Below are 16,159 nucleotides of genomic sequence, written 5' to 3' on the forward strand. Positions count from 1 at the left end.
TGGGAGAAGTTTCAAGATTTGTTTGATAAGTTGCTGAAAACATCTTGATAAATTTGACTTCATTGCTATTTGCAAGGGACATTTGCAGCAAATCTTGTCGTTTCAAAAATTGTGAACGTCAAACAAGGAGTGAAATGCATGTTCATTGGAACAGCAATATTGATATGCAACCGAACTAGAACCAGGAAAGTTAAAGATGCTTTTATTGATACGCCATTGACACTATTTTTTAAAAACGATTTGCATGGGGCTCAGGTGATCCCAAACTTTTGCACGATACATACATTATACTAAAAGATGATCCCAACCTTTTGCACGATGACTTGAGTGGCTGTTTTATTAATTTTGCTGCGAAAAATTGCTGAAAAAACTTCAAAGTCGATTTTCTTAAAACTAGGTTTTTGTCACTTACACCCCTTTGCTTCTAACCCTCTCAGTTCTAATGCCGCACAGTTTGAAAACTTTGGTCGATCCAATTCTGAGAAAGTCAGCCTTTTTTTAGCAGTGTCAATTATGAAAAACTTCCCGACTTTAAGTAAAAATTAAAAAAAAATAATACGTACGGAGTACTATCAACGATAGATAAATCATTGACTTGACACCTCCCCCGGAATATCACATCGCGTCATGTGCAAAAAAACGCAAATCACCTCAGAATTGTAACGTGATAAGCTCCACGCACAAGGCTCAAATTCATCGAATTAGCACACAACTGCACACATTTTCCATCATCTGTCAACAGTGGACGACCTCTGCCTATCATGTTTACGAATGCCATATGAAAATCACCGAGAGCGAAAACCGCGGTTCCGCTTTCAGAAATCTCGCCGATGACGATTATTCGTGTCACGAGCTTTGGGTTTCTTTCTCCTCTCGATGATGTTTTGTTGGCTTCCGACTGGGTGACTTATGGACTCAGTTGTGGTGCATGCTTAATGTTGATGATGAAACTTCTTTCTTTCTGCGTAAAAAGAACTTCTCGAGCGCCTTAATGTTTGTAAATCAGCGTGGGGGATTTTTCTCGGTCAAATAGTCTGAAACTCTGAAGAAACGTGCTTTTACTTATATACTAAGCATGTTGTTGCAAAATATTTGTTTAGTGACTATAAAACAACATAGCCAAAGAGAATCCATTGTGTCGGGAATAGGATACATCACTCTATGTACCGGCTGGTTTTTCGTGGTACAAATTGGAATTGTTATAAAGAGCTGCGTTATAAATAGTATGACGAGTTATAGCAAAAAAATAACGTCAATGGCGTCATTGGTATTATACAACAGTACATAATATTACAATTTATTTAAACACCGTGATTTGACAAAAATTGGCTCAGAAGAAACTGTAAAAGTGCTTTAAGGGGGCATAATCCATAATAATTTCATAATTTCCAAAAACAGGTTTTTGTGATCAAAATTATAGAAGTTTACATGAAAATTTGTTCACTGTTTTCTATTCGCCAATTGATAGTGGACAAATTTTCATCGCATAAGTTTCGGTTATGAATTGAAAAACTACTTTTAAAGTTTCAATTATTACGATTATTACAATGATGGATTCTTGAACAATAGGAACACTAACCTAGCATGCAGGGTTTGTTTCAGTGAGGATGTAATTCCATGAAGAATAACAATATATCGCAATTCGCAGTTTGCCAAATGTTCTATAAATACGATTAATACAAGTACTGCTCTGAAAATTGAACTTTGAATAGTTATCATGGAAATGTAAGCCCCACCACTGCCGTCTCACGCCATTATTGGCACTATTGGCAGTGCAGCGCCATTTAGTCTACCACGGCACATTGAGAAACAATTACCATCGATGCATGAAATTAAAAAGAAACGTTTGTGACTGCGTTTTCGTTGGCGAAAAAAAAAAATGAAAATTGAATGCCATGCTTAGCACATGGCGGATAATATCCCTCGATTGACGTAGGACGTGGACGACTAAAGTCACGGGTTAGCTTTACGATACTTCACAAACTGTGGTTTTATCTGCTTTCATCCGGATCGACTTATGAAGTGTGATATTATTGGATTTGACGATGTACCGCATCTTGAACACGCTTCAATCTTCGGATTATCTATTTAAATAATCAGCTATCAAGCAAGAGCATGCTTGGAAATATTGGAGCTATCAAATATTAAGAGAAAGGCACAAAGTTGTTGCCATATTATTTATTTTAGCATAACGTTACAGGGGCCTTCCTTAGCCGAGTGGTTAGAGTCCGCGGCTAGTAAGTAAAGCCATGCTGAAGGTGTCTGGATTCGATTCCCGGGCGGTTCAGGATCTTTTCGTAATGGAAATTTCCTTGACTTCCCTGGGCATAGAATATCATCGTACCTGCCACACGATATGACGAATGCGAAAATGGCAACTCTTGCTAAGAAAACTTTCAGATAATAACTGTGAAAATGCTCATAAAACACTAAGTTGAGAAGCAGGCGCTGTCCCAGTGAGGACCTAATACCAAGAAGAAGAAGAAAAAGAATGATAGAGCAATAAAAAAAATCAAGGATCGAAATCACTCGAATTTGATATCCTCAATATTATCTAGCCTCTTCCATCAAGAGCATTGATATATCAAAACAAATCGTTGAGTTGACTGAGTGGAACTCAACCCCTGCAATATTGAACGCACTGAATAAATATCTTGTTTTGTTATAATAACGTTAATATTTGCCTAAATGAGCATATTATATTCTATTGTGGAAATAAAGCTCCAATTAAAAAAAAACGGTTGATTCTTTGTCTTGTCAACAAAAAAAAATGTTTTCCAAGTCAATATAGCATTGATTTTACCTTAACTTACCTTTTTTCGTTCATAAATAAAATAGTTTGGATACTAATACAATAGAATATTCGCCTAACAATTTAAAGCTTGAAGAAATCTGTTTAATTGTCAGGAAAATTAATAATTTCTTAGGAAATGTTTAATCTTGACATATTAATGTATTGAAGCAGAATAATTATTTCATAACTTAAGTTTAATAATTCAGAAAAAGAAGTTTGATACAAGGCAGATCGAAGTGTGCGGTGACAGAAAACGGAAGCAAAAAGTTTCTGCTCCGTCAGTTTTATGAATATTTGAAGTTTTATTTTCTTTTCTAAAGTTTGTGTACGTATTCGAAAATCCTCCAACCAGTTCGTGATTATTCAAGTTCGTTTGTTCCGAGATGTGATGTATCAGCCATTCTAATATGCAGCCCATCACTAAGAACTACCGCTACACGGATTGTCAGCGCGCTCGTCATTCCCTTTGAACGGTTCCGAGACGAGGCAAAGCTTCAGTTGAGAAGAGTTGGATCCGGTGAGTTCGTTTCAATTGGGTCTCACATGATTCGTGAGTGCTCGAGGACTATTGATGATCGTTGTTTGTTTGTTCTGATGAACTCAGAAGCAGCAAGCTGCACAATCAGTTGTCCATTGCTTCTGAGGGTTTTTACGATTGCTGCAAAACGGGGGAGCCAGGTAGTTAGTTTTCTTTTCATTTCAGAGAGCGAGTGATGGCGCTATAGCCTAGGCTCTAGAGCCAGGACATACGGGGAAAATACCTATGTCTCATCCCAGGAAAAGGATTGGAAACAACAACGGAGTGCGCAATAACTTTCTTAGCAACGCCACTTCCAACGATTTTGCCTATCTCTCATTATGGAACGGTTGGTACGGTTGTCCCCGTTTCTTCTTCGCAACAATTCAAAAAATTTCGTCTATCATGTTATTCATTCGTGAATAATCTGATCGCCGTAATTTTTCGAATTTTCTTAAAACCACAAGTCTGCACAGTGGGCCTGGCCGTTTTAGTATTTGTATCAAATCACTGATATGCTGCAAATATTAATGCTGACAAGAAAATACTGGAAGCAATTTCAGTATTTCCAGGATGCTTTTCAATATTGGCTGTGCCAAGCACTTAGATTAGATTAGATTAGATTAGAAAAAGAAGTTTGATACAAAACTGTTTGTAATTTTTTTCAGCGCTACTCTTTTTGCCTAAATTATTCAAAATGCTACGTCCACAAGTTGGGACCCCTCCCTCCCCCTCGTCACACATCGTCACAAATTCGTGAATCCCCCCCCCCCCCCCCTAAAATGCTACGTTATTTATGGACGACCCCTAAGTAAATATCGGTACGTATGTTGGTGCTTGAGACAATAACGTGTTCCGCAGTGTGATATTCAAATCGCTATATTTTTTTGTTTTTTTTTTCGATATGTTTGCACAATTTTTTACAAGTTCTCACAAACTCTTCAACTTTTAGAATCTGTGTATAATTTGACTATTGGCCATATTAATCCGGAGATATTCCGAAATCCTTGGAGGACTGACGCCCAGCCACAACACACGTAAATATCTCAGCCTCCTAAGTTTTCCTCATGTTCGGTTATTCGATTTTCCAAATACTTTGATGAGAGTCTATTGAGCAAAATTAAACTAATTGGTGCTACCGTTTTCAAGCAATGAGCATTTATATTTTAGGTACCACTTCGTCCAAATAAGATCTTGACAACCTAAAAAAACATCATATGTATTGAAATTTTCAGATTTCTTCGAGGCAACTTAACCGATTTGTATGATTTTTTCAGGTAAGCTCTATATTACCTGACATTGTATATTATTATTATTTTTCGATAAATTGGCTACAAAAATGGCGGCCAGAGAAATTTTATATGGAAAGTATCGGCCCTTCAAGGAATATCGGAATATTTTTGAAACCAGATGACTGATTAGCAATATCGATAAAAGTTTTCAAAAGTGTTGTTTGAAAACTTGTGAAAATGATACAAAAATGTTGAGAAACAAAAAAGTCATCACGATTTGAATATAAAAAAAAATGCTGGTAGAGGCGTTAATAGCCTAACAAAAATGTGTAATCAAACAACTCATTATCAAATTTTGCCTTCAAATTTATTATGAATAAGCCATTACCCGAATAGAGAAGAACTGCAACTTGGGAAAGCCGGTGTGATCGGTCCAGGATCTTTTCGTAATGGTCAATAGAAAGTTCCTTAGCTTCGCTGAGTTTTTTTTTCCGATTGCACAGTTTTTTGAAATCTTTCAACAAACTGAACTGTTTCAACAAACAAATCTGATAGATTCAGATACAAATTCTTTAAATTTTGAATTATTCGATGACGGTACTCATAAACAAAAAATGAGATAACAATAATCAGGAAAATGTCGTTTGTACTAAAAATAATGATTACGTTGATTTCTTATGGAAGGTGGCGAATCATGGCGAATCAAGGTGCAAGAGAGCTAAAACGTTAAGGAAAATGGTGTTTTCTATTACATATTTTCTTTGCAAAGTTTGAGATTACCCAAAAATGTTGCCATATCATATCGATGTATGCCTATTTGTGATGAAAAGCGATGGCGAATACCGGTACACCTAGGGTAAAAGCACCGGTATTAGCCAGCCTATGAGAAAATGACAATAAAAATTATATGGGAGGCCCTATTTATACTACAAATACAGTCGAAGCTCGTTATAACGACAACTTTTATAACGACAAAAGCTCTCTATAGCGACATTTTTCGGTCCCATGAAAAACATTCCGATGTCATAACTATTCTCTATAACGACTTTTTTTTATTGCGACGGTTCCTTGCGATGTCGTTATAACGCGCTTCGACTGTATGTCAAATGCAAGCTTTCAATCCATATTATGTATGTACAATATCGGGGCTCAGATAGCCGTAGCGGTAAACGCGCAGCTATTCAGCAAGACCAAGCTGAGGGTCGTGGGTTCGAATCCCACCGGTCGAGGATCTTTTCGGGTTGGAAATTTTCTCGACTTCCTAGGGCATAGAGTATCTTCGTACCTGCCACACGATATACGCATGCAAAAATGGTCATTGGCATAGTAAGCTCTCAGTTAATAACTGTGGAAGCTGAGAAGCAGGCTCTGTCCCAGTGGGGACGTAACGCCAGAAAAGAAGTACAATATCGAAACTAAGCTGAAACCACTTTTTCGTTTCAAAAATTTCGTTGGTCAACCAGAACCGGCTTCGGCCAGAGATTTAGTTTCGGTTCCTTAATTGGCCAATCACATTGATTTCTTATGAGAAGGGCCAAAATAGGAGTACCCTGGCCAAATTAGGTGTATGAGAGTTAGAATTATATGGAAAACTATTTGTTTTTCTTATGAATGAATCTCTTCGTGTGAACATGATCTACTGAGCACAAAAGGTTTCATGCTGATTGGCTATGTAAAACGGTGTGTAATCCACTATGGCTACAATTGGCGTATGGCCAAAACGGGTGCTTCTACCCTACCTATTATCTGAGGAAGATACATTTGGTATTTGAATTGTCTAAGAAACATCATGATTTATATAGAGAGGGAAGAATTTAGAGGAAAATTCCCAATAAAATTAGTAAAAAAAAAATTAAAATTCAATGTCAGAGTTTTGAAAAGTAATGAGATTCACGCTACAGTAGCCAAGCAAAGCCAATCACAGTCATCGAAGCCAGTGAAATTCACGCCTACTGCTGCTGTAGGGCCTTGAATGCCTTGAAAGTAGCAAAACACCCAACGCGAATTTTAAGCCTACTACTATTACCATTCCTAGAACTGGTCAGAGTTCATTTTAAGGATGCAAAATGTTTCGTTTGTATCACAGATATTCAATATTTTCTAGATCCTATTATTGGCACTTTTGATTCATTTCGGCACTGAGTTTTTTTTTTCGAAAGCTATTAAACTCATATTTGGCCACAATTTGTGTTGTACTGAAGCGTTTCGCGTCGAGAAAAATCCCCCATGCCAAAGTGAATCACGGAAGTGCCCAAGTGGTTCAGCACCCTATATCTAAAGATGATTTTTAATTATTCTATTTATAAAAAAAATAGTTTCTGTAATCAATACTGTGATTCCATATAAACTTAGACATGTTGAGTATGAAAACTAAGAAAAATGTGTTAAGGTGAAGATGAATCGAAGCCAAACTTCAAATTTTCAAGAGCACATATCTGGAGAACCGTACACCCGTTTGAGTTGAAAACTTAATTGATTGGTCACCACCAGCTAGTGACCAATCGATTAAGTTTTCAGCTTGAACGGATGTTTGGTTCTCCAGATTTGTACTCTCTAAAATTTGAGATTTGGCTTCGATTCATCTTCACCTTAAGAATCGCAAAAAAAAGAGTTGCTCGCCGAAAATTGCATAGCGCAGCATGGGATGCATGCACTTTATTCACTTTTATACTTGCATAAGTGTTCTTTAGAGAAACAAAATACCCATAATCTGAAAGAGACAAGCAGCTCTAATAATTTTTGGAATTAAATTGAGTTGCTCTTGCAGAACGGGAATCTTCCGGATTTTTCGTTAGTTGTTTAATTTGGTATAAGTCGGAAGAAGGATAGAATGATAATTTTAGAAACTATTAGCTATGGAAAATAGTGAGTAGCAATATGAAAATGTGTTAATTTATTTGTGTGTATTTAAAGAAATGAAGGACCTTTGGACAGAATGTTTACGCGTAGATTTTGGACCTATACGGCAAAATCAAATGAAAATTACAAAACTATATAACCGTAACAGTCAGTCTAAAATTACTTTCAATACCCTAATGAAATATCACTTGTTTTTTTTTTACGTTCGGAGGCACGATCGAAAATCGAAGCGAATTCCCGTTTACGCCAGAAAAATCAAATAGGCTATGAATAAGATTCGATCGAAAGATGGATACGCCGTAAACAAGATGCTTCGGCAGTGAGGTTTTTTGAAAGCTACAGAGCTCATATTTGGCCAAGATATGCGACGTACTGAAGCGCTTCATATTGGAGGGGAAACCCCCTCAATACCAAAGTGAATTACGGAAGTGCCCTATATGAGTTGAAAAAGTCATATTCCCATTTGTTTTTATTTGGGGTCACAATTTTAGTGAATAACTTAAGGAAATGTTATATGCCTAAATATGTTTTGTTATATAGTGATCAATTTCGCCCTAGAGTGTCATTTTCAAATTTTAAACAAATTTCATTAAATTTTGAAGTTGTTTCATGAAAAAAAAACACAATTACGAAAATTAGTTAAAATAGTGATCAATTTCCCCGGGGTTAATGGCATTGTACATTTCAAAACTGTTGATATTTTTGGATTTTCGATGATTATAACGAAAGCTTGAACATTTGGGTCCAATATATTTTCCTGCCAGTCTGACATTCATTTTGAAGATTTTATGGAGAGGCTGATCCCTAGTTTACTCTCCCCTTATTTACGCCAATGCAATGATGCTACAGTTGCTTAGTTGTAAAACATGTAATGAAATCATAATCAGACTATTCAAGTTAACTATAAAACAATTATTTAACCCAGTCGATAGTTATCATCGTTAGCCTTCCTGATAAATACACATTATCAGAGTATCGTCACCAATAAACACAAAAATCCACCCTCACCGAAAGCTGATGAAACTCGTACATCTAACCACAAGCACGATACTTGCGCCGCTCACAGCATCAAACGCGCTCTCTGTTTTCGTTTTTAATCCTCTCGTTTAAGCAACGGGCCGAGCTAAAAATAATAGCAAAGTGAAAAAAACGCCACAACAGCAACATCACCGTCGGGGCAGAAGCAAAGTGTAATCAAATGGTGGGGAGAATTGGGGATCCACACGACAGCAAGTGACTGACTGGTGGTGGGGAACTCGAGAGGCCAATGCCGGCGGGAAGGACGAAGAAAACAAGCACGTGATTTTTGCGCGCTCTACGAAGAAAACAGTCACCGCAAGCTTGGATATACCTTTGTGTATAATCCCACGATTCGCACATTTCACGAGCTAGGGTTACCAGGGTATGTTGACGGTGGGGTCGGAGTGCGCACAATCATTTTCTTAAGTTATAGAGGCATGCATACTCGAGCAGGAAAGAATATCACGTACCCATCTCTGCATATCATATTTTGGTATTATACCTTTTTACCTCGTCTATAGACCCTTTTGACCATTGCTTCCATTATTTAGCAATATTGTGGTATGACCCATGTTTCATCTGGTACTCGTCAAATATCCTCTCTCAATTGAGAAGTGATAGACATTGGTTTCGTTTTATAAAGTCTATTGCTTTATTGAGACTACTTTGCCAAATTTCCAAGAGCTCTAATAACCTTTTTCCCAATGTTGACATTCTTTGATTAAGAAATTTCCAACTTTTTAGTCTCATCCTACGAATACACTCAGGAACACCAGAGGGGTTCAGAGCCGACAAAACTCGAGGCTGCCCCTGTCTTACCAAACTGTCATCGATTTCATTCACCTCAATACCGCAATTGCTGGCACTCAATACAATGTAACTTTGTTCCTACTGACCAATTGATTCAGAGGAAGAATGCATTTCCACACTAGCTTAAATCGGCATGCAAATTCCTTTGAAGCTTGCAAAGCTGATTGATTGTCCGAGAAAGTACAGATCTTTGCAAACCTGTAATTTCGTTTGATGCAAACATTTATACAATTTATGATGGCTTCACTCTTAACCTTCGGGCTGTCGCGCTGTTGTACTTTGTACAACAGTAATGATTTATATGCTATCATTTTGCAACAAAGATATCTATTGACACCAAACCAAAATGTATTCCTCAAGAATCTTGTTAAGAACAATACTCGACAGTTTTTATTTACAGTATGGCCCTTTATAATACGGTAAAATCAACAAATGTACATGGAAGTCACATAATAATGAACGCACTATATACGGTTCAAGGAAACCACAGTTTCAAATCGTAATATCTCAAAATGCAGATAATATGGAAACTTGGAGTCTTTAGTAAAGTTGTTCTGAAGTTGAAGCGCTATCTGGTGGTACCTCATTTAATTCGGAATTTGACCGCTAGGTGGCACCAGTTGGCATGGAAGTTTCACTTTTGTTTTGCAGATATCTTAGGAGCCTGTCCATTTAGAAAGATGGTGTCTTCGGCAAAGTTGTTTATTAAGTTAAGGACTATCATTGTTCAAGCTAGTTAATTCAAAATTTTTCCACTGGGCGGCGCTAGTGAGCATGAAACTTTTGTTTGCAGATATCTCAGGAGTCTGACCACTTAGAAAGATAGAATCTTCGGCAAAGTAGTTCAGTCGCTCAAGGGCATCATTATTTGGACCAAAAAATAGGATATTTTGCCACCAGGCGGCGCTAGTGAGCATGAAATTTTTGTTTTGCGGATACTGCAGGATCTTGACTTTTTAGAGAGGCACCTTCGGCAAAGTTGTTCAGAAGCTCAGGGACTATCATTATTTTACAAAATCTCGAACTTTAAGGATTAAACAAAGAAAGAATTTGAGCTACTGAACAACTCTGCCGAAGAGGCCATCTTTCTAAGTGATCAGGCTCCTGAGATATTTGCGAAACAAATATTTTATGCTCACTAGCGCTGCCTGGTGGCAAAATTTTGAATCAATTAGCTCAAACAATGATAGTCCTTGAGTTACCGAACAACTTTGCCGAAAACGCCATCTTTCTAAGTGGTCAGGATCCTGAGATCTGCGAAACAAAAGTTTTATGCTCACTAGCGCCGCCTAGAGGCAAAACGGGAATTTCTTGGCCTAAATAATGATAGTCCTTGAGTAACTGAACAATTTTGCCAAAGACGTCATTTTTCTAAGTGTTCATACTCCTGGGATTTTCGCAAAACCAAGGGTGTTGTACAAAGTACAACGCGCGACTACTCGCGTTACAAAAATTCGCGCGACGACCGAAAGGTTAAGAATAATGAAAATTACTGTGGACGTAATTCTGGTTATGACTGAATCACACAGTAAGTGATGGAACGATACAAAAACGTGTCCTTGTAATGTAATTTTACATGTTGATGGGCACGAAAATTATGGAACTGTGATCGTTATTACTCGAATCTGACATTAAAGTAGTTAAAATTCAACATAAATTTATGTGATTTGCATCCCAAAAGACGTAAATCGCGTGATTATTTGGGAGTGTGTTATTTTTCAGTGGAACTGCGCCCCAAAGCGATAACAGTGCCGAAAACTTCAGCTCCGGTATTGCCGTCCATCTTTAACCCGATGGTATAAATCACAACACAAGGTAGGCGGCCTGGTTTAACGTTCAACGCTCCGTCATCGTAATCATCATCATCATCAAAACTTCGAAAGCAGTTTTTCTGTTCAAAACTGAAAATTATTCGATAAAAATGGGTTCACTGTGTTTCGGTTGGAGAATAATTTACAGTGAACACATTTTCCTGCGAATTTTCACGATTTTGAACGAAAAAACTGCCTTTGAAAACTCCGAAATCAATGGCGGATCCTGCTCCTTTAACCACTTTGAAGGCAACTTTATAGTTGGTCTTCGTTGTCATCTAATCGTCTATTGTTATTATATCTGAATTCAGATCATATTCCATGATGATCTTCATGTGCCCCGTTAGATCACCATCTATTATTTTATTGTAACGAATAAACTGCAAGGCACTTTTTGCAGCCTGCAGTTTAATAAATTGATGTAAAGGCAGTATACTGCCCATAACTGCATATTTGTAACATTCGAGAAAAGTAGGTATTGAGTAAATGGGATACCAAGTTTGCATTTTATTGCAGTATGGGAGGGAGCTGATATTTCAAAAAATCACTAATAATTCAAAAGTGCTTATTTGAGGCTGAAATTTTGTACAACTCATATTGCTTATTGGGTGAATAGACAGAAAAAAAATCTGATAGAAATTTCGTTGCCACTGCATTATGAGGCTCATGTATAATCTCAATGTGACAAAACAACTTGGTATTTTTTTCGAATTTTCTAGAACAATCTCCAAAATTTTAGTAAGTGGATCGAAAGTATTTGTTATTTAATGACTCTCCCCGGTATTAACTCGAAATTGTCAAAAATGTCAAATGTGACTGTTATGCAGTTATGGGCAGCATAATAAGAAGAGCATCTAAAGCAACTGATGGTGTACTTTTCATTGTCCCTGTCATTGATATACAAGAAAGTTTTTGTAACTTAGCCAGCTTTTTTTGAGCGGTTACCTCATTTGGGCCACCATATCAATGAAGCTTAAGTAATTTGCTAGTCGGAATATTTCTGAATACATCCAGTGTAACATATTAGGTCACAGTCCACAGGTTTTCCCTAGGGCTTTATTGCAGACCCACAGGAAATTTATACCTTTAGTTATAACATTATTTAGAGGTGAATTACAACCCCAGTTTCTTTTCCAACGTCACTACAAGCTATCTTATCTGTTTCGAGAACTGAGTTGAGTCCAGATTTTTAAATAATCTAGCCCTGAATTCTCGTGATGGAATGGAGTTTATGATTTTAGAACAAACCTACTCAGCAACTTGGTCAAAAAATGCTGTCAGAATCGCACTCTTCCATGCACAGAATCGAGTTTGGTGAGAAATCTGTCAAAATTTTACCCTTGATTTATAATGGTATCCTGTGCCGGAATCTGTAAAATGTTATCCAATATGTTATATAAATCTTGCTCACAATCCTACCTAGGATTATGGGAATGCATTGCCATTTTTTTGCCCAAAATTCTATGTACATTCTTTCGAGCATGCTGCTAAAGATTTTGTGGGAAACCTGCGAAATTCTCGTGAATATCCTGCCTAAGAATTCCATTCATTTCAATAATTCCTAAGAATATCATTCTCAAGATTTTGTCATGTTTTTATAATAATGCCCAGGTTTTTGCTTAAATCCATTTTTGAACTCTATAAAGTCAGAATAAGTATTGAATAAGGAAGACTCGACTGTGTTTTCTTCTGCTTTGAGTGAGGAATTTTTTTACTATTTTTTTAACCCTTTTTTCCCATGGTAGCTCCAGGGCTCCATTGATTTCCAACGAATTTGAAACAAACCGAATCAGATGAATACTGTGTTGTTAGAATCTGATTATTTACTCATCAGACTAATCCAGTCGTCAACTAACTGTTACAAAAGTATAACTATTAATACACAATTAATTTACTAAAACAACTAAAAAATTTAAAACTGATGACGTAAAATTTAGTCCGTTTGCAACATTGTTCAAACACTTTTTATAAATTCCTTTCTTCTTAAAAATAGTTGTTTAAATTCGTGGGCAAATAAAAGCTAACTATTTTCAAGTTCTCATTGAAGAAATTTCCATTATCATCTTGAAGATGATACAACCTTTTCCAAAGATGGCCACCCTATTCTCGAACACACCCACGAAGCGGATATTTAATACATCTGTGAGAAACGCATGTATTTTCCGGCATTTAAAATTAATTATGGGTTCTTCTAAGGGTAAGCTTTTTGCTGAACATTCAGCCAATTTGTATGATAAGTGATCCACAAAATTGTTAAGCATTTATGCTCATTCAGTAATACTTAGATCTTCGTTGGATAGTCACGACCATTTACAGACTTAAAATTCATCTTAGCAAAGGTGTTCATTCAACCGATTTGATTCTACTTACCCCGAGCTAGATTTTTGTGATGATTGACTGGTGCTGCGCTTCTTGTTGGTCGAAAACAGCTTATTAAATAATGCCATTATATTTATAGTCGATCGTGATTCGTTTCACTGCACCGTTTCCGCTCCGCACTGTCGTAGTTTGCTCCTGCTCACACTCTAGTCATACTGCTGAATGATGTCTCCGCACCCAAAGCTGTGTAGGTGTGTATCTTCAGTTTATCTTCACGATTAACAACTAATAAAAACTCACTAATTGCTTATTGTAACTTCACGTTATTTCATATTAGCATGATGTGGCCGTACAATCACCTTTTTATTGCTTCACACATTGTTTCTGATATGGATATATCTGCATTCTGAATAGCTTTGAATCACTTAAAATATTTCTTCTCTCATTTGATATTCCTTCTAAGTTTAAACTAAGAAAAACACTTCTTTGGATAATCTTTGGTTATTTCCTGTCACCTACAGCACCGACAAACGTTCTAAGAAATTTTCTTTTGGAATCGACGACCGCACACTTTCCGCAAGAAAAAATACGTCTTCCCACCAGGATAAGTAGGTACAAACAACCTTGCGCGCGTTCGAAGTATTTCGACCAACGCTTCTTCTATCCCGAATACGAATGACCGGGGGATTGCTCGTCCGTTCTAGTGCTACTGTTGCTACCGTTTATTGCGATTACTCTTTCACAACTGTAGTAGATTGCACGCCAGCGAATTTAAGTCACTTATGCGCGAAGCGAGGACGCTAGCGTACCCAGGTCGGTCACCATGGGTTTTGGTATAGATAACAAAGAAAGTGAACAGCAAGTCAAAGATAACAAATCATTTTTTAAATTTCTCAATGCTTCACAATACGTATTTTTTAAGATTGCATTAGACTCAATTTACTTAAAATTAGATTTATAAATAAGTTTAAAAACTGTTCAATTACCATATTAACCATTTGTTTTCAATTAAATAATTTGATTTATTAAAATAAATGTGCGTTTTATATTTACACTACACGCCTAAAATAATGCAACAGCAACTTATGGGCTTCGATAACTTTAACCTTTTAGGGGCTCACGCAGAAGAATTTCTTTATATTGAGATTACTATCCTGTTAATTACTTTAACTTACGCACAAATAGTTGTATCGAAGTAAAATTAACTTACTCCAACACTAAATTAACGTCAAATCAAATAGACACACTTCATTGATTCTGCTATCCACTTGTACTTATATCAATTATAATTTCGATAATTACCACTATCCGAAAACATTCATATCTGCTCAGAAATCTACTTACTTTTAACTTGCAAGGAATAGTGTAGGTGCTTAGATGATCACCTCTTACACAGAAGATCACGTTTCAAGTTTGCCGACGGGCACTTTGTTTTGATTTTTGCAATATTTTTTTAGATCGATAGAGCAGCAGCGAATCTTTTCAGAAATGTTGATAAAGCAGAACAAAATGCTGAGTAAACATTGCAAAACATTGTAAACTCAATTAAACTTACTTTGAGTCAACTAAATTATAGTTGAATTTTGACGTTTGACGTATGTAAATTCAATGAAAAATATAGTAGTATATAGTTATTTTTAACAATATACTGCCAAATCAACTGTATTTATAGTTATCTCCAAATTAACCTTAAAATATAGATAACTTGACCGGAAAAAAATAATAAAAAAATAAATAAAAAAATAAATAAATAAATAAATAAATAAAAATGATTACGGACACTATATTATGTTCTCCGTGCAGTGATCTATTTTGAGATCAGATGCCTCGAACGTCCAGTGATCTATTTTGAGATCAGTTACATTTTTGAATAGGGTAATTTGCCCATTATTGCTGTATTCCCTATTATTGCAGTATAAGATTTAAACCCTCATTATTAATCCAAAACCCTTTTATCAATGGATGTTTTTTTAAATGTTAGTTTCTTTATTAGTATCATTCCAAACATTACATTCATTTCTTATATCTAGGTGTTTTGTGTTATTAGACAACACTATCATCCTAATTTGGTAAAACAAATTAAGGATTTTAATAACATTTTGTCAACAACACATTACATTTCAATTGCCGTAGCAGTTCAGATTTTTTACAGGTGAGTTGATTTTACCTGCCTATAAGAGAAAAAAAATGCGTTTTCAATTAGCTTAAGCCATCTAACTTAACCTAAATATATAACGCATTAATCGTGGCAATAGAAGTTTGCAACGATTTTTGTCTAAAATTATTATTGATTTTATTTGACATTTGTTCCAATGTTTCAACATTGGATATTCTATGTAAATCATTGGTATTATACCAGGAAGAAACCTTCAGAATCATTTCTGAATTCAGAATTTATTTTGAATTCTATGCAGAGCTTTCTTCCTGGTATTACAACAGCTATAGTCCATATTTGTACAGCATACAACATGGCTGGCCTGAAAATTGGTTTGCATATCAAAAGCTAATTCTTAAGACAAACTTTTGATTTTCTATTAATAAGGGGATAGAGACATTTTACATATTTGTTACATTTGGCTTGAATGTCTTCAATGTAATTTTTGAAAGTTAAATTTTCATCTAGCATTAGGACTATAAGGAGAAACCTTTCATTTTTGCAAGTATGAAGAAAAAATATCCAAACTCTTGTACAATCTACTATATAGATGACACGCAGGCTTCGTTCTTCGGCGGTGAGGCAAGCAAAAATTGTTGACATCCCTGAGGTAACTCAGATAAGTCAGATGTATTGTATAAT

General features: G+C 36.1%; 1 protein-coding gene across 14 annotated transcripts in view; it reads right to left on the minus strand.

The window, feature by feature from the left end:
• LOC5570328 (folliculin-interacting protein 2) overlaps window positions 1-16,159 on the minus strand; it is a 54,524-nt gene that overhangs the window by 27,262 nt on the left and 11,103 nt on the right. For 5 of the 14 annotated variants that reach the window (XM_021843814.1, XM_021843813.1, XM_021843809.1 and 2 more), the window contains exon 2: window positions 13,414-13,831. In XM_021843814.1, the coding sequence (XP_021699506.1) occupies window positions 13,414-13,490 (77 nt within the window). In that variant the 5' untranslated portion in view covers window positions 13,491-13,831. Of the gene's footprint in view, window positions 1-13,413; window positions 14,240-16,159 lie in introns of those variants that run through there. The other 9 variants (XM_021843819.1, XM_021843817.1, XM_021843818.1 and 6 more) reach the window with 5 other exon arrangements.

Source organism: Aedes aegypti, chromosome 2 (genome assembly GCF_002204515.2).
Source record: "Aedes aegypti strain LVP_AGWG chromosome 2, AaegL5.0 Primary Assembly, whole genome shotgun sequence".
In the NCBI taxonomy this organism is placed as follows: Eukaryota; Metazoa; Arthropoda; class Insecta; order Diptera; family Culicidae; genus Aedes; species Aedes aegypti.